The following is a 24,576-nucleotide window of genomic DNA, read 5'->3' as shown; positions in this document are numbered from 1 at the left end:
AGACTTCTCCCCACAGACTACATAGCTGTCAGTGGCACTTTGCTTTGAACCTTGGTGTAGAGGGCAGTCCTCACGCCCTGGGCTGAGGGGTGCATGTGACACATCATTAAAAGTCAAAAACCATTTTCATAGAGCAGGTCCTCCCCACATGTCCACACAGAGCTCCTGTGCTTCTCTCCTCTTTCTCTGACTTCTTCCAAAATCCTGGGTCTCGTCTCCAGAATTTAACTTGTCTTTCTTCCAAAACGTCCCTCCTCTTCTGTGAAGGAAGGTGCTTGTGGACTGGCCTTAGGAGAAATGTCGCCCAGACAGGAACGGCACACCAGTGTGCCATCACTCAACCCAGAAGCGAGGTTTGCAGTGGCCTTCTCTCCGCTTGAGAGTTCTGCTACACTACGAACACCACTATCATATTTATTTGTGGGAAATTGAACCACAAAGCCCTGGGCGGGGGATCCATAATTTACCATCTTCCTGTGAAATTTAGTTCTGGTCTTGGAAAAAAGAGGAGGAGGAATTTTTATTCCCAGCCTTGTGTGTGTGGTGAGGTTTGTCTGGAACAGTGGCTCTTGCAGAGGAATACTGGCCAGGTATTGACTTGAGTCAAAAAACTGAAAAAGATCCATGAAAACAACCACCACCTTCAAGTGAGCCGCTTAGAGATAAGCACAGCCAAACACCGGGACACCTAGCTGATGGACGGTTTCTCTTGATTTTGGTGTGATGAAGCCCACAGAGCTGAAGGGCATTAAATACAGCTGTTGGGGCTAGGGGTCCATTCAGAGAACATTCTCATGCTTGTATGTACCTAATAATCTAAGAATATATGTGTAGATTCTACAATTTTTGGAATTAGGTTTTAAAAGAAAAATAATCATTTAAAAGCTAGCGAAGTAAATGTTTGTTGGGGGAGAAAAGTTTGATCCAAATATTAAATCAGTCTTAAAAAATTAAAATATGTTCTTGAGATGGAGCAGTCAGTCTTACCAAACAGCATTACATCCTGGCTCGATTGCAGGCCATGGATAGTTTTTGTTTTGTTTTCTCTGCTGCTTAGAAATCAGAAACCCTTTAGAAAGTTAACAGTGTATTGGGGAAAGCATGCCAATCTTTGGACCCTAACTTACTATACATTTAAAGACAATGAATCTGTGATCAGAAAGCAGAAAGCCAGAGCTGAAGCAGAAGGTTTTCTAGTTGGAAGAAAGAAAGATGCATAAAGCAAAGTAGAGGAATGGACTATTAAAAATGGCCTGTAATCCCCATCTCCTCAGGATCTTATATTCTCATTCTCCATAGTTCTATACAAACACATGCACAGACACCTGTATTTATCACAGATGCTCCTGGGGTGGGGACTATTAACCAGGCTATGTATACAGGTGTTTCATCTCCACAAATCAGGATATCTTCTCTTCTTTTGAGGCAAGATCTCACTCTGTCACCCAAGATCTGACTCCACTCACTGGAGTGCAATAGCATAATCATGGCTCACTGCAGCCTCAGCCTCCTGGGCTCAAGCAAACCTCTTGCCTTAGCCTCCTGAGTAGCTGAGACCACAGGCGTGTGCTACCACACTTGGCTAATTTTTTAATTTTTTTTGTAGAGACGGCGTCTCCCTGTGTTGCCAAGGCTGGCCTCTTAACTCCCAAGCTCAAGCAATCCTCCCATCTCAGCCTCTTAGAGTGCTGGCATTACAGTCATGAGCCATCATGCCCAGCTGGTACATTTTCAATGGTCAGGTCACCAAGCGGTGTCTGAGCCTGCACCAGTTGCCTTACTTTATAAATGGAGTTCATTTCAAACACAAAATGCTAATTTTTCCTCTAAAGAGCAGTGGTTCTCGGCCAGCTGCAGTTTTGCAATGTGGGACATTTGGCAACGTGTGCAGGCATTTTGGGTTGTCACCACTGCAAGGGGGTAGGGGGAGTCCAAGGATGCTGCAGAACATCGTGCTGTGCCTGGAACAGGCTTGCTTTTTTTGTTTTTGTTTGTTTGTTTGTTTGTTTTTTGATTCTTTTTTCCCAGAGTAAAAGAGGAAAGGAGCTAGGCATGGCAAACAAGATGGGAAGCTGGGGTGTTTGCCAGGTCCTGCCAGACATATTTCCTCTCTGTGCCTCAGTTTCCTCATCTGTAACATGCAGAGATGAGATGAGATGCTCTCCAAGATCGGTCCTTTCCAGCTACCCTCAGTGGGAGGTGGCACCGTGCCCTGCTTCCCAGGCTGACTCATCCTTTGTAATTCTCTTTCTTTCCATGGGACTCCAGATTCATGCCAGTCCCACTAGCCCTGTTGCCCTGTTCCTAAGCCTGTCCCGAAATCCTCGGGACTAAGTGAGGCTGAAGCTATAGCGCTCTGCTCTTCCTACCTTTTTAAGAGGTTCTTACATTTTAAAACTTCAATTTTTCAAACATTCACTGGCTTACAGAAAAAGATAAAATGAAAAGCTGTAATTGTGAAAATGTAATTGCTCAACTTCAGCTCATGCTCCAGATCAGTGATTTTCTCTTTTAGCCAAACTTTATAATTATTTCCTTTATTTTTATAATAGATTCTTCAAAATTAATTTCAAAAGTCCTTATCTACAGTCTTTCACAAATGTATGTATAGCCTAGAGAATTTTGGTAATACTTTTGTAATACATTTATATTGGGATTTGTAGCTGCCAGCCTTTTTTTTTTTTTTTTTTGGAGAAAGGGTCTCACTTCCATTGCCCAGGCTGGAGTGCAGTGGCATGATTGCTACTCACTGCAGCCTCGACTTTCCAGGCTCAGATGATTCTCCCACCTCAGTCTCCTGAGTAGCTGGGACTACAGGCGTGCACCACCACACTCAGCTAGTTTTTTTGGGTTTGTTCGTTTGTTTGTTTTGTTTTGTTTTGTTTTTGTAGAGACAGAGTTTCGCCATGTTGCCCAGGCAGATCTCAAACTCCTGGGCTCAGGCAGTCTGCCTGCCTCGGCCTCCCAAATTACTGAGATGATAGGTGCGCACCACTGTGCCCGGCCCAAGATGTTTTTTCAGTCCATTCTTTTTGCTCCTCCTAGTAATCCTTCGTAGCAACCAGCCTGCCATTGTTCAGTCACCAGAAGTTAATGATAGAAAACCAGAGATTTCCAGCTGTGCACGATGTAGAGAGAAACCTAAACTCTGTACGTTTGCTAGTGGCGCTGTGTTGCCGCAGTCACTGCAGCGCTCAGCATCACCAGAAGCCTGCCCAGTGCTGTAACATTCTTTAGATAGATTTTTGTTGTTGTTTTATTTTGTCTCCTTAAATAATATTTAACTTTTCATTAGGTCATGCTATGATTTCATAGCTTATTTAGTCTCTAATATTTTCTTCTGCATGCTGTCTTTGGAGAGACTGCTCCAGAGTTCAAGCACAAATCCTAGGACAGATGTGTATTTTGACTGTCAAATTTTCATTGCAGGATGTGCAGAAGTACAGAAATGGCACCAAATTAAGCAAAGAAGATAAGAATTTTTGAATGACAAAGTTCTGGCAACTATAAAATAAAGTCTATTAAGAGTGCAAAGTGAGAGGTGGAATGACGCCAGGGCAGCTGCATTCATTATCTCTTGCTGGATAACAGACGACCACACGTTTAGCAGCTTGAAAACAACACACATTCATTCTCTCACCATGGCTGCGGGTCAGGGGTGCAGGCACAGCACAGCTGGGGCCATTGCTCAGTGTCCCACAAGGTTTGGTCCAGGTGTCAGCCAGGCTGCACTCTCCTTTAAGCTTGGGGCTTTTCTTCCAAGCACAGGTTGTTGGTAGAATTCAGTTCCTGTGGCTGCAGGACTGAGACCCTCAGCTCCCTGCAGGCTGCCTGCCATTGCCTGGACAGATCACGCAATGTGGTGTTAATAATCACGAGAGAGAAGTATGGTCAACCTTGCCATATAATGTAACCTAACCTAGGGAGTGGTGCCCCATCTCCTTGACATATTCTGGAAGCAAGTGACAGATCTTGCCCATCCTCAAGGGTCGGGAGTATACCAGGGCAGGACTTTGTGGGGGTAAGGTATGTCCCTGGCGGTAACCACTACTTTGAATCCTCCTATTAAATGTAAAATATCTTCCAACTTGAACATATACTTTGCACTTTTTTCCTCTGAGCAAACAAAAACTTAATCCTCATTCAACAATGAAAGTTTTTCTGCCTGTAAAGATACTTGAAAATGTGTGATACAGACACCGAAGGCAGTTCCCAAACAGCCTAAAGAAGTTTAGTGCTGGCTGGGCGTGGTGGCTGATGCCTGTAATCCCACCACTTTGGAAGTCTGAGGCAGGTGGATCCCTTGAGTTCAGAAGCTCAACACCAGCCTGGGTAACAGTAAAACCTTGTCTCTACAAAAAGAACCAAAAAATTAGCTGGGCGTGGTGATGCCCACCTTTGGTCACAGTTGCTTGGGAGGCTGAAGTGAGAGGATTGCTTGAGCCCAGGAGGTGGAGGTTGCAGTAAGCCCAGATCATGCCACTGCTCCCCAGCCTGGGCAACACAGCAAGACCCTGTCTCCAAAAAAAAAAAAAAAAAAAGAGACCCGGCGTGGTGGCTCACGCCCATAATCCCAACACTTTGGGAGGCCAAGGCAGGCGGATCACGAGGTCAGGAGATCGACACCATCCTGGCCAACATGGTGAAACCCCGTCTCTACAAAAAAATACAAACATTAGCCGGGTGCAGTGGCGGGCGCCTGTAGTCCCAGCTACTCGGGAGGCTGAGGCAGGAGAATCCCTTGAACCCAAGAGGCGGAGGTTGCAGTGAGCTGAGATCGTGCCACTGCACTCCAGCCTGGCAACAGAGCGAGACTCTGTCTCAAAAGAAAAAAGATGTTTAGTGTTGGTGACATCATTGACATTAGTTGTGGCCTTTCTGGGGCTGCCCAGCTGTTTGGAGTGAACAGCTCTTACTGATTTATGAATTCTGGTTTGTTCATGGACAACAGAGTTCTTTCCTTGCTTGTTCCCTTTGGGCTGGTTTGCTCTTGTGTCTAACCGGGTGGTGTCTAAGAAAACCAGACTGTCTTGGCTGTCTCACACAGAAGCCCCTGAACTGCCCATCCTCCCTCCCCAGATTTCTGCCTGCCTTCTGGGCACCAGAAGTCTTAGCCAGACGGATACAGCGGGTTCTGTGGTGAAACACAAATGACAGAGGTGCTCCCTGCCTTCTGTGTTCTGGTTTTCCACCAGGAGCCCTGGCCTCCTTGCAGAAACATCGAGGTGACATGTAGCATGACCGAGCTCGCTGGCGCCTCTTCATCGTGCTGCCACCGCCCTGCAGGAAGAGGGGCCATGCAGTCAGTCTTGCACCACTTTCAACGTTTACGAGGGAGAGGTACTGCGGTTCCTCATGTGGCCAGGACCGTGTGGTCACTCTTTGGGGGTGTTGACGTGGCCGCGGGTGTACTTGGTCACCTCTCCATGTGTCCAGAAAAGTGCTCAGTGTTGAATCCAGCCACGTCTGCCTGAGTGCACTTTGGGATTCCATTCCTGCCGCTTACGGGGCGCGCTGCAGATCCCTGCATGCACAGAGCTTGACTGAGCACGAAGTCAGCTGTTCGTTGCCGTGCTCTGTTGCCCCTGCTTCTGGCTGCGTTCATGTGGTTTTTGCTCAGTTCTTCCTTGGCCTTAGGAAATAGGCCAACTCTTGTTTTTTTGGAAAACATTTCACCTGGGCATGTTTTTATATCTATAATTATGGAATTTTTATGTAATCACATAATTACAAAATATAACACAATCAGATGTTAATTACCTTCATGTGTGTAATAGCATGGATATTATTTTCTTTAATCATCTCAAAAAAAAAGAGAAAAATACAAGCAGGGTTTCAAAACTCTCTTCTCTTTTTGAACAGAGGGTGGCTCCCACTTCATCAACACCTCATCGCCGCGAGGTGAGGCTAAGATGAGCATAACCAGTGATGAGGTGAACTTCCTGGTGTATCGGTATCTCCAGGAGTCAGGTAAGAGGCTTGGCTTTCTGTTGGGAGGAAATTTATCTTCAGCATCTTACAAGCAGAAGGATCAACGCTTAATTCAAAACCAGGCTGTAGAAGAAGAAGAAGAGCTAAGAAGGTTCTTAGTGCTGATGGGGAGAAGAGAAGGTTCTGGAGCCGTGCCATCCCCGGGTGGAAAGAGGCCATGTGTTCTTTCTTCCCTTGACACTTCTGTGGAGATGAATCAGGCGGGAATCAAGAGCGGTTGTGGTGAATGTGGAAAGGACGGAAGCAGTGCGGGGCTCTTGGCCTCCACCTCGGCAAGGGCGTGCCTGAGCTGGGGTGTGTGTTTGAATCTCTTCAATTTTGCTCCAGAGATTTATTCAGCTCTCCAGCCTCTCCTACTCCCCACCCCCAAATGGGCTGCTAGGCCGTTTTCTAAAACTTAGGAATCGTCCTAGCATCTTCCAACATTTTTGATTACCACTGAGACATTACTTTATGGTTAGTAAGTAAACAGCCAATCACATGTATTCCTTGTTGACAGAACAGACCTTGAGCTGGGCAGTTGCCCTCCTCCGCCAGCAGAGAAGTCCGCCAGGAGGAAGCCACAGAGCCCAGGGCTTGGGTTCTGGCCTGGCTTTTAGCCTGGGTTCGTGGGATCCCTCCAATAAGTCGTTTAGTTTCTAGAGTGAAAGCTTATTTTTTACATTTTAAAACTTAGAAGATATGTAATTTAAGACTCACAAAAACAACATTGGTGCAAAACGTCCTGATACCCACCTACCCATTCAACTTAAGAAACAAACCTCTCAGGTGCATTGGAAACCCTGCCCGTGTTTGCCTCCCCGCTTCCTCGATGATAATGACCCTGGTGGGCTTGCTGGTTGTTATCTCCACGTGTTTGCTACACGTAGCCGTTTTCCTAAGCAACATACGGTGCAGGTGAATTCGTTTCCTAGGGCTGCTATAACAACGTACCCGCAAACTGGGGTGGCTTAAAAAGAAAGATGTTGTCTCCTAGTTCCGAAGGACAGAAGTCCAACATGAAGGTGTAGGCAGGTCGGTTCCTTCTAAGGGGAAGTCGCTCCTGTGCCCCTGCCTGGCTCCTGGGGCCTTGCTGCAGTCTTTGGATTCCTTGGCTTGTGGGCACATCACCCTCGTCTCTGTGTTCACATTTGTCCGCATTTCCCTGCGGTAAAGACAGATTGCATTCAGAATTTACCCTCCTCCAAGACAACCTCATTTTGGCTATTGTTTTTGAATACAGCAATAATTACATCTGCAGTGACCCTGTTTCTAAATAATGTCACATTCTGAGGTGCACTGTTGGTGAGCACTTCAACCTGTGAATTTGTGGAGGAGGGGGCACACTTCAGCTCGTAACAGTTGGTTTGGGATCTTTTTAAGCTTCGTGTCCTTGATACGAGATTGTATATATTCTGGAACTTGATTATTTGAAAAGGAAACCCCAGTTCCTAGGCCTCCTCCTTCCAGAGATGCATGCGTTCAATTTGAGGGAAAACCAGTCTATGATCCTCTAGGTGTGGGTTCTCTCACAGCTGGCCTGGTAGGGTAGGATGTAGGCATTGGAGCCACACAGAATGGCTTGAGCTCTGATCCTCAAACAAGTCTGAGTGAGGCCTGTTCATTAGAGCCTGGGTTTCCTTGACCAGGCAAATGTGGTCAAGTATGTCGGGCATGTAGCGCATTGTAAGTGCATGCCTTCCCCATCCAAGCCTGGGTCTCTGTCCCGTGCACTCCCAGCTAGTGTTATTCATGGAAAGTACGCGTTCTTTCTGCATATATATCGGATGCCTGCGATTGGCTGTTGCCAGAACATAGTATAAGAAATCGGTATACAAAACAAAATATGTACTGCCTCACCCCTGGAAATGAGGGAAGTGATAACCGCTCTGCTAATACATCAACCTCAGTTCTTAGAGCAGCACAGGTGGTCTCCCGCCTCAGAGCTCAGAGCTTTCCAGAGGTGCCTGCAAATGGAAATCACATGTACCAAACCCTGCTTCCCCGTCGACTTGTGGCATGGAATTTGAGATTCTTTCCATTAGCAACACCTCTGCACAAGGACACGGTGAAGGCCGAAGAGACTCACAGCTCTTGTGTAAACAAGTCCCAGGCTGGAACTGTCGGGTGCGAAGGACCACGTGCTCCGTAACCTGGAGACAGCCGTGCTGCTGGCTGGTCCCCAGGGCCACGGAGCGTGAGCTTTGCTGGCTTCTTGAAATAAACACAGAAACCCCCATCCCTCCCCAGAAAGGTCGGCTTCCTTATTCAGTATTTGTTTATGAAGCTTCTGTAACTAGGCGGCTGAGAGGGAGAATCAGAGCACAACAATGCATAGACCTTGGCAAATGTCAACTTTGTGTAACATCTGTGAGCTCCATTCCTGATTCATCAGTGTCACTAAAGTATAATAACACTTCTTAGGCAGAGTTGATATTGAAGAGAGAGACATTGCACTTTCTTCAGCTCACTGTGTGCATTGTGGAACTTTTTAGAGCACCCTACAAGGTTATATTCAAAGGAAGAAGGGAGCAAAGAAATACTTAATGTTGAAATGTTCATTCTGGGGTTTTCTGTTTGTCTCAAGTCCTAAAGTTTTGGTTAGGTCAATAGTCATTGAGCCCCCATCAAGAAAGCGTACCTTCTCAGCCTATCGCTCTCTCCCTTCTACCGGAAATAAAAAGGAAAACATTTCCCTGATCATGCTTCCTCCTCAAGCACCTGTACTCTCATTCCTGCACCTCACCAAACTCATTAAAAACAAGTTCTGCATCTCAGAAGATGATTCATTCCTCAACTCCCTCCAGTCTGGCTTTCTCCACTAGAAGTTGTCAGTAAATTCTGGGTTCCCAGATCCAGTGATCTTACTGCAACTGGCTTTCCTCCTTCCCTGGTCATCCCTCCTTACCTGTGTGTGGCAGGAAGCGGGTGGGGGTGGGGGTGGGCAGTGAGGAAGGGAGTAGGTGTTTCCGTGCAGTGCAGCAGTAGAGCTGCTTCGTGGAAGGTCTGCTCAGAACACTCAACCCCACCTTCCAGGTGCAGTGATGGACAGGTTTTTCAGAGTCACCAAGCATGTAGCCTGAGCCCTGCTTCTCTACCCTGGACCCAGCAGACCAGATGCCGTTCATCTCCTTCACCAGTGTCTCTCTTCCTCCCCTCTGCCAGTATCCATGGTGTCAGTTAGGATGCATTAGGCTGCAAGGAAGGGAATCCTCAGTGGAGCACTGATGACCTCAGATAGCAGGGAAGCAGGGTGTTGAAGAAGAATCCAAGACACATCTCTTCAAACTCGGCAAAGAACCTCAAAAACAGACGTGTTTTGTTCCTCTGCCCACAACAGGCAGAAGTCAGGTCATCTGGCTTTTAGCAAACCACATGTATTTCCCTACCTGTGTGGATTAGTGGATTTTCATTGTTGCCCTTGTTACTTGTCCAAAGCAAGGGCTTTGCCCATCAGAAGCACTCAATGGATGTTACCCACAGGTGACATCTCATAGCAGCAGACTCATGGCAGTCTGAAAGAGGACACTAGTTAAAGCAAGAACGTTAAGTAGTAGGGAACTTCTGCATTACCACACTCTAGTGCCAAAATAGATTTGTTGGCTTTTGCATGAGTTCAGCAGTCTGGCTTTGACAGGCGATATGGTTTGGCTGTGTCCCCACCCAAATCTCATCTTGAATTGTACCTCCCATAATTCCCACATGTCATGGGGAGGGACCCAGTGGGATGTAAATGAATCATGGGAGCAGGTTTTCCCGTGCTGTTCTCGTGGTAAGTGAATAAGTCTCACGAGACCTGATGGTTTTATAAAGGGGAGTTCCCTTGCACACCACCTCTTTCCTGCAGCCATGTAAGATGTGACTTTGCACCTCATTCACCTTCTGCCATGATTGTGAGGCCTCCCCAACCATGTGGAACTGTGAGTCCATTAAACCTCTTTCCTTTATAAATTACCCAGTCTCAGGTATGTCTGTGGTAGCAGCATGAGAACGGACTAATACAATGCGTGAGTCCATTGGCCTCTGTCTTACGGGATCCATTGCCCAGTCACTTGTGCTATCTGGGCAGTTTTTAAGAATCATGTGGTGACCATGTGCCTTTCCCATGAGCTCATGTTACCATCCCAGGAGAAGAGAAGCAAGGGAGCGAGCCCCTATAAATGTGCATAGCCTGCACCTGCTGTAGTGAGCAGCTCCCCCAAATGCTTGGGGAATCGTGAGTTGTTTGCCCCCACATATTTCTGAATACAGCAAGGGAAGTGGAAGTCCGTTTTCCACTCAGTATGGAAAGAGAGAAAATTTGGCAAGTGAGTCCCTGTAAACATATTATTTCCTCTGGGACTTCATCCCAAAATCCAAACTATAAAGAAAACATGTTCTCCCAGACCCACATTTTTTAGCATAAATTAAATAATTCACAGGAACTTGCAAAACGGTATGAGGAATACAGGGGAACAGAACCACAGATTCAAACTGAATTTAACTGAGAAAGAGCTACCTGCAAGATAATCGGGTGATAGATTCGGGGGAAAGGAAGGTACTATGAAAAATTTTGTTTTTTGAGACTCACTCACACCGAGGGTCTCACTCTGTCGCCCCAGGCTGGAGTACAGTGGCACGATCACGGCTCACTTCAGGCTCTACCTCCCAAGCTCAAGTGATCCTCCCACCTCAGCCGCCCGAGCAGCTGGGACTACAGGCTTGTGCCACAAGAAATTATGCCCAGCTAGTTTCTTATTTTCTATTGTATTTTATTTGTAGAGACAGGGTCTCACTGTGTTGCCCAATCTGGTCTCAAATTCCTGGGTTCAATAGATCCTCCCACCCTGGCCTCATAAAGTGCTGGGATTACAGGCATGTGCCACGACATCACCTGGCCAAAAACATTTTTTGAAGGAGAAGATACTGTCTGAAGAGGAAAGAAGGAAGGAATGTATAGAGCTGGCTTGAGCATAATGAACACACGGAACAGTTCTGTCATCCTCAAAATTGCCTTGTGTCCCCTTTGTACTCAGCTCCTCTTCCACCCCCACCCTGCCCCTGGCAACCACCACTGTTCTGTCCCTAGAGTTTTGCCCTTGCAAGAATGGCATAGAGATGGCATCATACATTGTGTAGTCCAGAGAGTGTGACGTCTTTCACTCAACCTCATGCGTTTGAGATTCATGCGTGCTGTTGTGTGCACCAGCCGTTCATTCTTGAATAGCTAAGTGGTATTCCATTTTGAATGCTGTTTCGACGATTTGTTTATGCATCCTCACATTTGCGTTCTTTCCAGGTTTTGGTGATTCCAACATAAAGCTACAAAAAACATTTTCATACAGATCTTTTGTGTGAACGTAGGTTTTCATTTCTCTTGGGTAAATATCTAGGAGTAGGGTTAATGGGTCTTGTGATAAATGTAGGTTTCACTTTATCAGAAACCAGTGCATTCTTTTCCATCTAAGGCAGAGGCAGGACACATCATAAACATGAGTGGTTTTATAGAGATGAGCTGAGTCACAGAGCTCCTTTGCCTGTTGCACAAGGCATATTGGAAAGTATGTAAAGGGATATTAGCCCTGGCATATATATCTGCAGGACGCTCATGGAGTGTGATTCTTCTTTGAGGATTTGCAGCTAGCCTTCTGGACTAATTTCATGAACCTGTCAGGGTCACAGTTTCCATGGGCAGACATGAATGTAACCCAGGTCGACTGAGTGACAGAGTGTCCTTGTTTGCATACCTTCCCCTCCTTAAGCGGTGCCGTTGGTCTAACCTTCTGCTTAAAAATAGAAAACTCTATACAGCCTCATCAGTCCTCCGGTGGATACACCCAGGCATCTGGGCATGGCAAAGGCCGGGCTTCCAGATAGCAGGATTCCGCAGGCTGGGCCCTATGGCAGCCGCGAAAGCTCTCTGTGCATTTGGCCACATACCTCATGGTATCAAAGTCAGGAAAAACCCAGGGAAGTATTTCCCTACCTGGAGCTTTGTGACTGACGCCCACCCACCGCCAGGAACAGGCAGATGAGTAATAAAAACCATGTGATGATGGTGGTGGCGACAGTACTGAAGAAAAAGCAACACAAGTAGAAATAGAATTTCACTAACGTTGTGTCCAACACAAGGACGTTACCAAGTTCTGTGTCCATGACGGCAGTAATTTTAAACACTGTCGCTACTAAAAGGAGCTTGTCGCCATAATAAATGGTAAAAATTCACTTCTCACACACGCTCAATTCCCAGAGTGAGGAACTTCTGGCTTAGCTGTGAAGATTTAAAGACCCTAGAGGATGATTGAAGACTCCTTATTCAGTGGAACTTATGTTCTGATTTGCCCTGATTTGTAGCTGAGAGGCCAATTTTTTATACATATTTCTTGCCTCCATTAATGTCACCAAACATGGGTTATTCAGACTCAGAGTATCACTAGTTATCAAAAGTGAGCGTCTACACTCTGGGCACTCTGTTTTCCTAAAGAGCCCATTTCTGCACACACAACTACCTGGGTAGAAGTAGGCATGCTGCTTTTGTTTACATAATGTGTCTATGGCTCTGTGTTATGTGTCATCCTTGCTCATAAGGAGGATAGTGCTATGGTCCCAACGTTTCTGTCTCCCCAATTCCTATGTTGAAATCCTAACCCCCAAGGGGATGGTATTAGGGGCTGGGACCTTAAGGAGGTGATGAAGTCATGGGGAGAGCTCCTTTGCCCCTTCCACCATGTGGGAACACAGTGAGAAGGCGCCGTCTGTGAACCAGGAAGCGGGTTCTCACCAGGCAACTCAGTCTGCCACGTGTTGATCATGGACTTTAGCCTCCAGAACTGTGAGACACAAATGTTGTTTATCAGCCACCTACTCTATGTATTTTGGTAAAGCAACATGAACAGCGTAAGATAATAGTGAAATAGTACATCCACATGCCCAGACTTTCAGGGTTGTGAATATATCTTAGTGACATTTGTCATTCATTTTGTGAAGCTTCCATGCCAAGAAAATCATTAATAAGAAAGATTTCTACCCAGTGTGGTGGCCCACGCCTGTAATCCCAGTACTTTGGGAGGTTGAGGTGGGCAGATTGCTTTGAGCCCAGGAGTTCAAGACCAGCCTGGGCAATAAATATAAAAATTAGCCAGGTGTGGTGGTTCATGTCTGTAGTCCCAGCTACTCAAGAGGCTGAGGCAGGAGGATTACCTGAGCCTGGGAGGTCAAGGCTGTGGTGAACCATGATTGTGCTATTACACTCCAAACTGGGTGACAGAGTGAGACCTTGTCTGAAAAAAAAAAAGAAAGAGTCTTGCTGGGTGACACACTTTACCTGCAGTGCTTCTCTCTGGTGGCGATGCCATTCAGGTGAGTTAGCGTAAGAGGAGTGCATGCAAGAGTGAGACCTCAGCGGCCTCCTCTTTCCACAACAAACCCAAGCACAGATAAAAGGCTGTGCTGAGCGCCCAACACACAGCAAGGTTATACTATCCAAAAAGAGTACCTGGCAGATGACCCAGCAAGTTCACAGCGGGTAAGCTGGTGTGGATCTTGGTTAGAGTGAGGTGGGGCGCAGGGGAAGATTTCTTGTTCTTCAACACTTTCTACAGAAACATGAGACTGAGGGTGAAGTGGTCCCCTCTGAAAAAGCACCAGGTATCTTGTGGGGGCCTGATGCTGAGGGATGGGTTGAACTCATGCCCTGTAGAAGAGAACACTGTTCAAAGCCAACCAGTCTGGATTCAAGAGGGGTCTTGGGAGCTTCAGTCTGTCCGTGGAAGAAGCACTTCCCTGAGGCTTTCCTGTGTTCCAGTGCCCTTCATATCCTAGGCCTCTGAGCAGGGTGCTGTCAGTTGAGTGGGTGGTTCCCCTCACCTCCTGCCGGCCTGGCATTTCATCATCCTCGAGTTTCTGCCAGAGTGGAGGCCAGGCTGTGTGCTGGGCTGATTCCTGCTGTTGTATCGGTGAGCTGCTATTGTGAGGATGGTGGCTTGAGAGAGCTGAACAGAAAGACATGCCCCCTCCTTTCCAAGACTGACCTCACACTTTAGAGGGAGCAGTACAGGGTCCTTTAGAAAACCTCAGTGGAAGCAACCCAGATGTCCATTGACAGAGGAAATTCCATCAACAAAACGTGCCCATCCATACGGTGGAATATCATGACTCAGCTTTGAAGAGGAAGGAAATTCCGACACAGGCTCCAACACGGATGGCACTCGAAGACATTATGCCAAGTGAAATCAGCCAGTCACAAAAGGCAAATACTGTAGGATTCCACTTAGAAGGGATACTTCGAGGAGTCTAATCCAAAAAGACAGGCAATGGGAGGGTGGTTACTGGGGGATGGGGAGAAGCGGGCGATGTGGAGTTGCTATTTAATGGGTACAGTTTCCATTTTGCAAAATAAAATTCTGGGGATGGTTGATGGTGATGGTTACACAGTAGAGTGAATGCCCCTAATGCCACTGAACTGTGCACTTAAAAATGGTTAAGATGGAGGCCAAGGTGGGAGGATCACTGGAGGCCAGGAATTCAAGACAAGCTTGAACAACATAGGAAGACCCTGTCTCAACAACAACAACAAAAATTCAAAAATTAGCTGGACATGGCTCACACCTGCAGTCCCAGCTACTCAGAAGGCTGAGGTGGGGGGATCACTTGAGCCTGGTAGGTGAAGGCTGCAGTGAGTTATGATCACACCATTGCATTCCAGCCTGGACTAAAGAGTGAGACCCTATCTCCTGCTCTTTTTTTTTTTTTTTTTTTTTTTTTGAGACGGAGTCTTGTCTGTTGCCCAGACTGGAGTGCAGTGGCGCGATTTCGGCTCACTGCAAGCTCCACGTCCTGGGTTCACGCCATTCTCCTGCCTCAGTCTCCCGAGTAGCTGGGACTACAGGCACCTGCCACCACGCCTGGCTAATTTTTTGTATTTTTAGTAGAGGCGGGGTTTCACAGTGTTAGCCAGGATGGTCTCGATCTCCTAACCTCGTGATCTGCCTGCCTTGGCCACCCAAAGTGCTGGGATTACAGGCGTGAGCCACCGCGCCCAGCTGACCCTATCTCTTAAAAAAATTTTTTTAAAATGGTTAGCACGATAAATTTTATGTTATATATATTTTACCATGATTTTAGGGGGAGGCCATGGTATTATAGGTGAGAAGTTCCATGTGTAGATTGTTTTCAGAGTTTGTAAAATTAGTCTCAAAGGGAAGAGAGAACCACCTGTATTCACAGTAACAATATTATTAATATTACATGATAAGGGCTTTTTCATAGTCCTGTATCAGTGTTTGGGACAAATCCCTGGCACAGCTAGTATCATTTGTAAGCTACATTGGTGTCTGACAAAATCTGGTTATTTAAAAAATTAAACAGAAAATAGTGGCTTATTTATAATAACAATATTCTGGACACATGGCCAGTGTCCCTCAGTGGGCGTAGTTGAAGCAGACTGTGGCAAGTCTGTGCCACAGAGCACCGCTCAGCTGTGAAAAGGAAGGAGTTGTGGGTAGGCGCAGCAAGCTGGAGGAACCCCCAGGGAAATGCGCTGAGTAGAACAGGCCACGTCAGAAGATTGCAGACTGGGCCAGGTGCGGTGGCTCATGCCTGTAATCCCAGCACTTCAGGAGACCTAGGTAGGTAGATCACTTGAGATCAGGAGTTCAAGACCAGCCTGGCCAACATGGTGAAACCCCATCTCTACTAAAAATATAAAAAAATTAGCCAGGCGTGGTGGCACATGCCAGTAATCCTAGCTACTCTGAAGGCTGAGGCAGGAGAAACGCCACAACCCAGGAGGTGGAGGTTGCTGTGAGCCGAAATTGCACAACTGCACTCCAGCCTGGGCTACAGAGCGAGACTCTGTCTCAAAAAAAAAAAAAAAAAGAAGAAGATTGCAGACTATATGGTTCCATTTGTAGGACATGCTTAAAGTGCTGAAAATATACAGGTGGACACCAGATCAGTGGCTGCCACAGATCTGGAGTAGGGATGGGAAGCAGTGCTTACAAAGGATGGTTATAGGAGAGTTCTTTTGTGTTGATGGAAGAGTTCGGTACCTTGACCAGAGACGCAGTTCCACAGCTCTACACGTAGGATCAAACTGCATAGATTATACATACACAGCCAGTGGGTACAGTGCAGAAAGGATGACGATAGTTTGTGTTCCAGTGAGCACTTCCATACTGCCTCCTACTTGGTGGTGTTGATCCTCTTTGACAGTAGTGTAAGATGCCAAGATGGGAGGAGACAGGATGAAAAGTGCACAGCAGTTCACTAGTTTTGCAATTTCCCCTGATTCCGTAGTAATTGCAGAATTATTTAATTGTAAAAAAGACTGTACCAAAAGTGTAATTCAGCGTTTCTATTGTCTGCAAAGCTTTGTGTGTGTGATAGACGGTGGTCCATAATGCAAAGGCAGCCAAGACATTTTTATTGTATTTCGCAGGTCGTTAGCTGTATTGCAGGCCTAGGGCTAGGTGGGAGTGCTGTCTTGTGTAATGGATTCAAGTGGCAGCCCTATTAACTGAGAAATGGATGGCCACACAGACACTATGGGGCCATTGAAAACAGAAGAATCAGCTGGAAGCAAACAGAAGTTGTCATATGGACATTGCTTGAATGTTTGCAGATTGGGGACTGTCATCTCTGGGTGGGCTGCATTTTTACTGGGGGAAAAAGTCGGTGCATGGCTTCTCCCCTGCTCACTTACCAGTGAGTCTTAGAATGATTCTAAAATATCCACTTACAACCTTCAGTGTGGAGGATTCTGTTGGATTTATGTGTTCAGCCTGAGAGAAGTGGGCAGATTTGAGGGTCTTCTGAAGATGCTGTGAATGGCCACAACATATAATGCATTAACTCAAGATTTTCAGCCCATTCATTGAGATCAGGGTTTCTTGGCCTTGGCACTATTGACAATGGGGGCTAGATCATTCTACATGTTGGGGGGACTGTCCTGAACGCTATAGGATGTTCAGCAGCATCCCTAGCATCTGCCCACTCTCTGTTACAATGGGGAGAGAGTGGGCAGACATTTGTCAAATGTCCCCTGGTGGGTAAAATCAGCGCCAGTTAAGAACCACTGATTCATATCCTTTAGTTGTAGGATTTTTTTTTTTCCTTCCAACTAGTTTTTCTTGGGAAATGGAGTTTTAATGGCATTCTGATTTTTTGCCCTTCATCTTATGTTCTCCTTGGGCTGCATTTTGATTCCCTCACCTGCAGAACTCAAATAGACTTTCACGGCAAGCAAAATGCAGTCCTTGTTATTATTTTGCAGGTATTTTTTCCCTTGAGGAAGGAGAAAGTCTGCCAGAAGCATTCTCTGGCAGATAATAAAATAATTGAGAGCAGCAGACTTTCCATTTGATTTTTCTTTTTTGGCTTGGCTCCTGGTGAGTGAGTAAGTTAACTAGGAAAAGGGTGTTACTGAAACTGCCTTTGCAAATATTGTAACAGAAGAAATTATGACAGAGAAATCTGACATGGCTGACTCCATCTTGTCTCTAGCCTCACAGGCTAGCTGTCTTTGCTCATTCCTGTTAAAATCAACTTAATTAAAAACTGATATCCTAGATAGATAGATAGATAGATAGATAGATAGATAGATAGATAGATAGATAGATATGTATGTAAAAGGCTGTGGTGCTTTTTCGCTTCTTGGATCTTGTTTAAGAAAAATTTTTCTTTGTTTTTCTTCTCAGTCAACTGAATTATTTCCCCAGTCTGTTTTATTGCCACTCTTGATGCCTACATGAGAGGACCTAAAGTAATTTCTGACAGCCCAGGACTCCTTGGGAAAAACACAGGAGGTGCCACATACCCTGTTTTGAGAAAAACCTATATTTTCCTCATGGAACCCCAGGAATTGAAGGAGGCTAGATCCCTCTCAAAATCTAAGGCTCTGCTCCGTGTTACCTGATTTATTTTGACTTTGGGAGGTATCAGAAATTACTTTGCAGGAAGAAGAGCTTTTAGCCTGTGTATGTATTAACTAGGTAGGAAGTATACTTTAAGGTAGGGCTAATGGCAGTTACAGAGGAATACTCAGCTCTTTGCACTTTTGGGTTAGAGAAGCATGCTCTCAGCCACCTAGAAGGTATTATTTCTACCCCACACTGAAAGATGAGACTCTCTTGGGGGATGGGCTGATTGGATTTGGATTGCCTTGTAGTGGAATGCAAGGTAAAAGCATTGCACTCTCTTCTCTCATTGCATTCCCCTCTTTTTGGGGATCCAAGATGTGGTATAAAAATGGGACCCTTAATTTGGGGGATCTGTTTTTGCCTTCCAGCTATGCCTGCTTATTAGGCCCTAGAAATTACATGCTTTCCTGGCCCTGTTCCTGTAAGGGCTCCACCCTAAAGCCAGTAATCCAATTAAGAAACTTAAAAATTGGCAGATAAAAAATCTTTACAACTACCAGATCCCCTTCTGTCTGTGTATTTGTATGTGTTGTGTGTGTGATGTCTGTATAAAACATGTTAATGTTCCTATTAATTGACTTTTAAAGTGCTAAAAAAAATTGTCAGAAAAATAGAAACTTTAATGTGTTTAGGTCATGTGACTCTAATCTTTGAAAAATAAAGACAATTTAAAATATTATTGGTAAAGTAAAATAAAATGTCTTCAATGTTTATACATTTGGTCTAAATTAGGCAGGTCATATACTGTTTGCTAGATGCTTTAAGCTCATAAACTGCTGTGATTTTTAATAATTGTTTGACTTGTCTGTTTTACAGTCATTGGATTCTAGATAAGGCCTGGGGACACGTGGAAGTAGCCAGGTACCCTAGCTAGGCTGAGAAGAGTCAGACGTTGTCTGCAGCTCTGTCTTTGTCCTGGGCTCTATAATCTGATTCATGGTTAAAATTGCTTACCTATCAGATATTACACCGCAAATTAAAGCTACTGAGAATTAACATTGTAATGTACTGGAGAAACAGTTTTACCTATAAGGTATACAAGGAAAATAGATTGTGTTTTTGGTAAAATGTTATAAGAAGGTATGGAAATACGGTTTTTGTTAAAGGGAATGTAATTTTGTCTAGTTCAGGGGGTTTTAAGGATCATCTTAACCTAAAAGAGCAATAAGACAAAACTGCAAGTTTTAACAAGCTATAAAGGGTTTGTGAAGGATTGATCTTGTAAAAGAAGTTCTGTGTGTATCAGGAAGTTGGCGAAGATTTGAAGGAGATTATTTCAGTTTTCGGTACATTAAACATGAAAATAAAAGCACACTGATGGCAGGGCTCAAATCTGGGCCCATGTGTCTGAATAATGGTTTTCTTAGGAAATTGATCAGCTGTTTAACAGAAAATTATAAAGGGTTTTAAAAGGTTTTTGAAACTTTTACCTTATGGTCAGATGAATTAAGATTATATAGATTTGTTTATAAGGTTTTATTACAAATTGGGTTTAACATTAATAGTATACAAATGCAAAGGTGAAATTTTGCTTTTTCTTTTAAACAAGATTTTCATGTAATATTAAGGGATATGAAAGGTTTTTGTTTGCCCCTTTGAGTAAATGGCAGGGAAAAGGAAGAGGGGAAAGAAAAGAGATCAGTTGGCTTCATGCCGTCTTCATTGGGTCCTGTTGTTTGGGAAGCTGAGGCTCCTATCAAAGTATTTTTTCCTGCATAAAATTTTTGAGTTGTCATTTTGGCTGAATGAATGACTTACGTATGGTGACCTGGGATCCTATTTTGTAATATCTAGTGTTTTTAAACCTTTGATATTTGACAAACTACCAAGATCAAATTCTAGGTTATGTTTTAAAAAAAAATTAGGACACCTAAAGTCCAAAAGAGATATATTTGGCTTATTTGATATATTAAAATCATGCAGGAAGCATTGTCAAGTATAAGATGGTGTTTAACTTTCTTTGGGTTATATTCATATAAATATGCTATTAGTATGTGTTACAAACCTGTGTAAGATTCCTGTAATTCTGATGTTTCAGTGTATGTTACCATTAATAATTGTAATTGTTATGTTAAATTGTTGTGTGTCACAAAGATGACCAGAATTCCTTGTTGACTGCATCTTTATGGCTATCCTGAGACTTCTGTCATCCATAGACAATTATTGTCTTGTGTTGCTCCTTTTTAGAAGGCAGTTGTTATATTCAGCTATAGGACTCTGACAGGTACTCCTGAATGCAGGTCTCTGGTAACTTTAGAAATTGTGCCATTGGAATAGGAAAAAAAAAAAAAAAAAAACCCAAACTTTTGGGACTGTCGTGGAGAGCTGATGTGTGAAACATTGCTAATCCCTTTGTTATTCAGAATCAAGAAAATGTTTTCTTTTGAGCTGTTTACCACTTTTAGCAACTAAATAAGATAAACTTGCGCAAAATTTACTGTGAGCAAAATTTGGAGCATGTTGCTTTTTCTCTACCTGATTTCTGCAGAATTTATAGAAACTATTTGAGTATTCTCAACTTATGGCAGTATAGTTATTTGCATAAGTGCAGTAAGAATCTGTTCTCTTTTGTAACAGAACAGAATTAGAAACACTGGTTATTTTACCAAGGCTTTGACTGGAATGGCATGCATTCAAATATAAACAGACTGCTTTAAGGAATCAAAGTTGACTTATAGAGCCAACAGAAGCCCCTCAGGAAAACGCCTCATACCTTGTCTGTGCGGCTTCTGTACAGGGTTCCTGACCTGTGGTAAGTAAAGAATGTCGTTTTCTGGCAGGCCTAGGGAGCCCCAAGTTACCTTGAGACCTTGGGTGGAGGAAAGAGCCTATTAGGGCAAATAATTATTCTTGCTGCGCTTTATACAAATAATCAGTCGAAGCGTAATAAGACTAAGACTTATTTTGCAAGTAAATTTGTCTCACTATGATTTGTCTTTCATAAAAATGGGGACTGGAGAGAGAAAGATTATGTTTCAAAAAACTATCAACTTTTTGAGTTTTCATTATTTTCTCTTAACCCCGAATTCTTTGTAGGCTACAAGTCCCCAAACTAATGCTTTCAGATTTTTCTTCCCCTTTGCCAACTTGGACTCAATAAAATGCTACTACTTTGTTCCTGAGGCCCTGCAAGCTGAAGCTTATTCCTCGTAATATAGGTGACAAAAACATTTCAGATTTTCACTGCCTTCCTCATCTATAACTGAAGAGGCCTAACCCATCTGCATTGCCACCTCCTGATATGAGAAACAGCTGTTTAATTAAACATCTAGTCTCAGGACTAGGAAACTGACCTAAAAAGAATATGGAGCGATATATGTAAATGTGCTCTTTCCTGTCCCTCCCAATCTGTCTGTCTAACAATCACTGGCCCAGATCTCTCTGCGAGCCGCCCCATGTCTGATTGGTTCTCAGAGATGTTCATCTCTCTGAGAGAGAGAGATGTTCTCCCTCAGAGCTTAAGGTCAAGTCTACAAAGGCTTCAGAAGCTAGGACTTCCACTCTTTATCCTAGGACCTTGTAGTTCACTGTTCACTTAAATGCTGTGCCAAAACTACAGAGGAACATCCTAATGCCTTTGTCATGCAAGCCTTGAAACCGCAACCAGGCACATGTGAGTACATGCAGACAGCTGCAAAGAGGTTCCACTGCTTTTACCTTGGGGTCTGCAGCTGCACCCACTCTGCCCACTATCAGCAGGAAGAAGTTAGAGCAGTCGTCTCTTCTTTTTCCATCTTCATAGCCCACACCTTAAGAATAAGGTGCTATAAAACCCAAAGGGAGGGACTGAAACCACCTTTGCAAAAATTCTGATTAACTGAGAAAGTGTTGACAGTGAGAGCAAAGTTACGTGGCTGTCTTGCTTCTAGCTTGCAGGTGGACTGTCTCTGTTCATTCTTGGCCATGGGCCAAACTAACTTGGGGGGAAAATTTAGTTTATAGTTTAAATAATAGTCCTTCCCCAAAACTAAATGTTGTTGTAAAACTAATGGAAGGCCACCAAGTTAGGATGAGAGGGGCTTGAATTCTAAATGGTTTACCGTTATGCCATTATGCCATAATAATTTGCCATTATGCCGGCAGTGAAGATTTGCATCTTCCCCGATTACTCTTGAAGATAATATCACTGTTGTAGAACCTGAGATTGGCCTTTGAGATGTCTTTTCAGGTGTTTGCATTTCTGACAACCAGATTGCCCCACTTGGACCTGCGAACAACCGGTCCTGTGGCCCCCTGACCCACCGAGGAACTGACTCAACATAAGAGGACAGCTACAATTCCCTATGATTTCATCTCCAACCCAACCAGTCAGCATGCTCCCTACCCCACCCCGCTGCCCACCAAACTATCTTTAAAAACCCTAATCTCTGAGCTTTCGGAGAGACTGATTTGAGTACTAATAAAACTCCAGTCTCCCGTATAGCCGGCTCTGCATGAATTAAACTCTTTATTACAATTCCCCTGTCTTGATAAATCAGCTCTGTCTAGGCAGCAGGCAAGGGGAATCCATTGGGTGGTTACATTACTCTTAATATTTGTGAATAATTGCATCTACAAAAATGATTAAGTGACTTTGCCCACTGTAATCCTAGTAGCTGACAAATTACTCTGTACATTCTACTGTGTTTCCTAGGGCCGTGGAATGCCTTCTTATGCAAGACACGTTTCCATGGATTCAGGAAATCATTTTAATGGTTCAGCTATCTTAATTTAAACAAAAGTTCAGGGCTTATTGTTCAGCTGAGTCTCTAAAAATATTTTTTGACTGCAGCGGCTCTTTTACATTGCTAATGTGTATCCTTGTTTAAAAAAAGAATCTTTATGAAACAGTGAAGGCCAGCATTTCTTTGAGGTGTTGGCAGTCTTTGCTTTAGGAATAATAAAGGAAAACATTAGTTTCATCAAATAATAAAATAAGGAAGACCTGAATAAAATGTCCACATGAGTAGAGGATGAAAGTACCCTGAAACTCTACAAAGCAGTAATGTCTCATGCCTTGATGTGATCTCATTAAGTGAGAGCAGCACATTTTGCTGGTGTGTTGGGACCCCCAAGATCACCCTCAGGCCCAGTGGTTTGCTGAAAGGGCTCACAGACTCAGTACCTGCCACACTTATGGTTTATTACAATGAAATGATACAGATGAAAGTCAGCAAGGGGAAAAGGCACAAGGCACAAAGTCCAGGTGAAACTAGGCACAACCTTGCAGGTGGCCACCCCCAGTGGAGTTACAGAGAGGCTCTCAATTCTCCCAGAAGAATATATGATTGGCCACGTGCAGGAGAGTGGCCAGCCAGGGAAGCTCACCTGAACCTTGGCGCTCAGGGTTTTTATTTGGGAGCCATTCCTATGGACATGCGGCCCATGCCGAGGGATTCAGAAGGAAAATGGGAGAATACATGACCGTCCACACCACTTCAGGCCAAGGCCTCGTGGAAATCTGGGTGAGGTTCTGTATCTGTCATTTGTGCATTTATGCGTATGTTAGATGTCAGTGTTAAAAACTAACCTCTAAGAATGTGTAGGAGTGGGTAAGTAGCTGGAGAACATGATACCCAGGCCTTTCATATAGAAAAGAATAGCACATCACCCTGGCCAGCTGTGCGGCATGAACAATTGATCCTCCTCCACCAAGTATGTCTATTCTCCCTTGGCTGAATACAGTGGTGGAGGTTTGCAGAGCCTCTGCTCACATGGGAGGTTATGAAGGGGCTAATTGTTCAATTACCAACCCTCTCATAACCGTGCTAGTTGCAAACAAACTGTTTGAAAAGACTGTTTTGCTAAACTGTTCTCTTGGTGTGATTATAACCACTTACAGTAGCAAAATGCAGGAATCCGGAAGTTCTTACGTTCCAGATGTTCGTAACCATTCCACTCTCCCGGTTCCAGTGCAATTTCAGTTGTACGATCTTTTCTAAGTTTATTGTTCTAAATTAAGACTTGCCGTTCTTATACTCATTAATTTGTTACAGGGAGAAAAAGCAATTAGAATGAAAATCAGATGAGTATAAATTACAGTTGTTTAAGTATACATCTTGTCAATGTAGTAAAAAAATCTCTATTGGTATTGACACCCACAAAAAAGGTTAGATTCTGTTGAAGATGCACATAAGCCTTAAATTTCATTTCCTACTTTAAAAATTGGTGACGATGTGAAAATGTCTAAGAGAGTCCACATTTCCTGTTTTAGATAAGATGAAATAGCCGCTAACCAAGGTGCCTGTCTTCCGAGTTGATTCACCGTTACATTCAAGACTTGCCTGCTCTGAAATTCTAATGTGACCTTAAAAGTGTCCAGCATTGATATGTTTTATGCCAAATTCCATTTCCTTTCTTGCTTTCCAGACTGAATAGCAAGCGAGTTGTCTGAACTGTCAGACACAACACTGTCCCTCTTCCCTGAAGTCTCTGTACATCCCTTTGCTGGTGCCTCCTCCTCCATTCACTTCTCAACTACTACTGCCCCCAAGATGATGTTCTTTTTTCCCCTGCCACATCTGTGCCTGTAGTAATATGCCACTTCCTTGCTCCTCAAGTCTGAGTCCCATCCCCAATCTCTCTACTGATCCCCCAAGTCTGAGTGTCCCCTCCCAATCTCTCCAGTGACTCCTCCCCTCCAAGTCACGATGTGTATCCCCAACTTCTCCATTGCCATCCGTACTGATATTTTGAATGACACTTCATGGGCACTCTTTGATGTAATCCC

At 44.4% G+C, this 24,576-nt stretch overlaps 1 protein-coding gene across 7 annotated transcripts in view; it reads left to right on the top strand.

The window, feature by feature from the left end:
- Positions 1-24,576, top strand: part of LOC105478105 (transducin beta like 1 X-linked) — a 257,027-nt gene that overhangs the window by 183,196 nt on the left and 49,255 nt on the right. For 5 of the 7 annotated variants that reach the window (XM_011735088.3, XM_011735087.3, XM_071088961.1 and 2 more), the window contains 2 exons: positions 5,196-5,340; positions 5,863-5,970. In XM_011735088.3, coding sequence (XP_011733390.1) covers positions 5,238-5,340; positions 5,863-5,970 — 211 coding nt within the window. In that variant the 5' untranslated portion in view covers positions 5,196-5,237. Of the gene's footprint in view, positions 1-5,195; positions 5,341-5,862; positions 5,971-24,576 lie in introns of those variants that run through there. The other 2 variants (XM_071088962.1, XM_024791641.2) reach the window with 2 other exon arrangements.

This window comes from Macaca nemestrina, chromosome X (genome assembly GCF_043159975.1).
Source record: "Macaca nemestrina isolate mMacNem1 chromosome X, mMacNem.hap1, whole genome shotgun sequence".
In the NCBI taxonomy this organism is placed as follows: Eukaryota; Metazoa; Chordata; class Mammalia; order Primates; family Cercopithecidae; genus Macaca; species Macaca nemestrina.
Note: the sequence above shows the minus strand (reverse complement) of the source record. Positions and strands in the feature narration are given on the sequence as shown.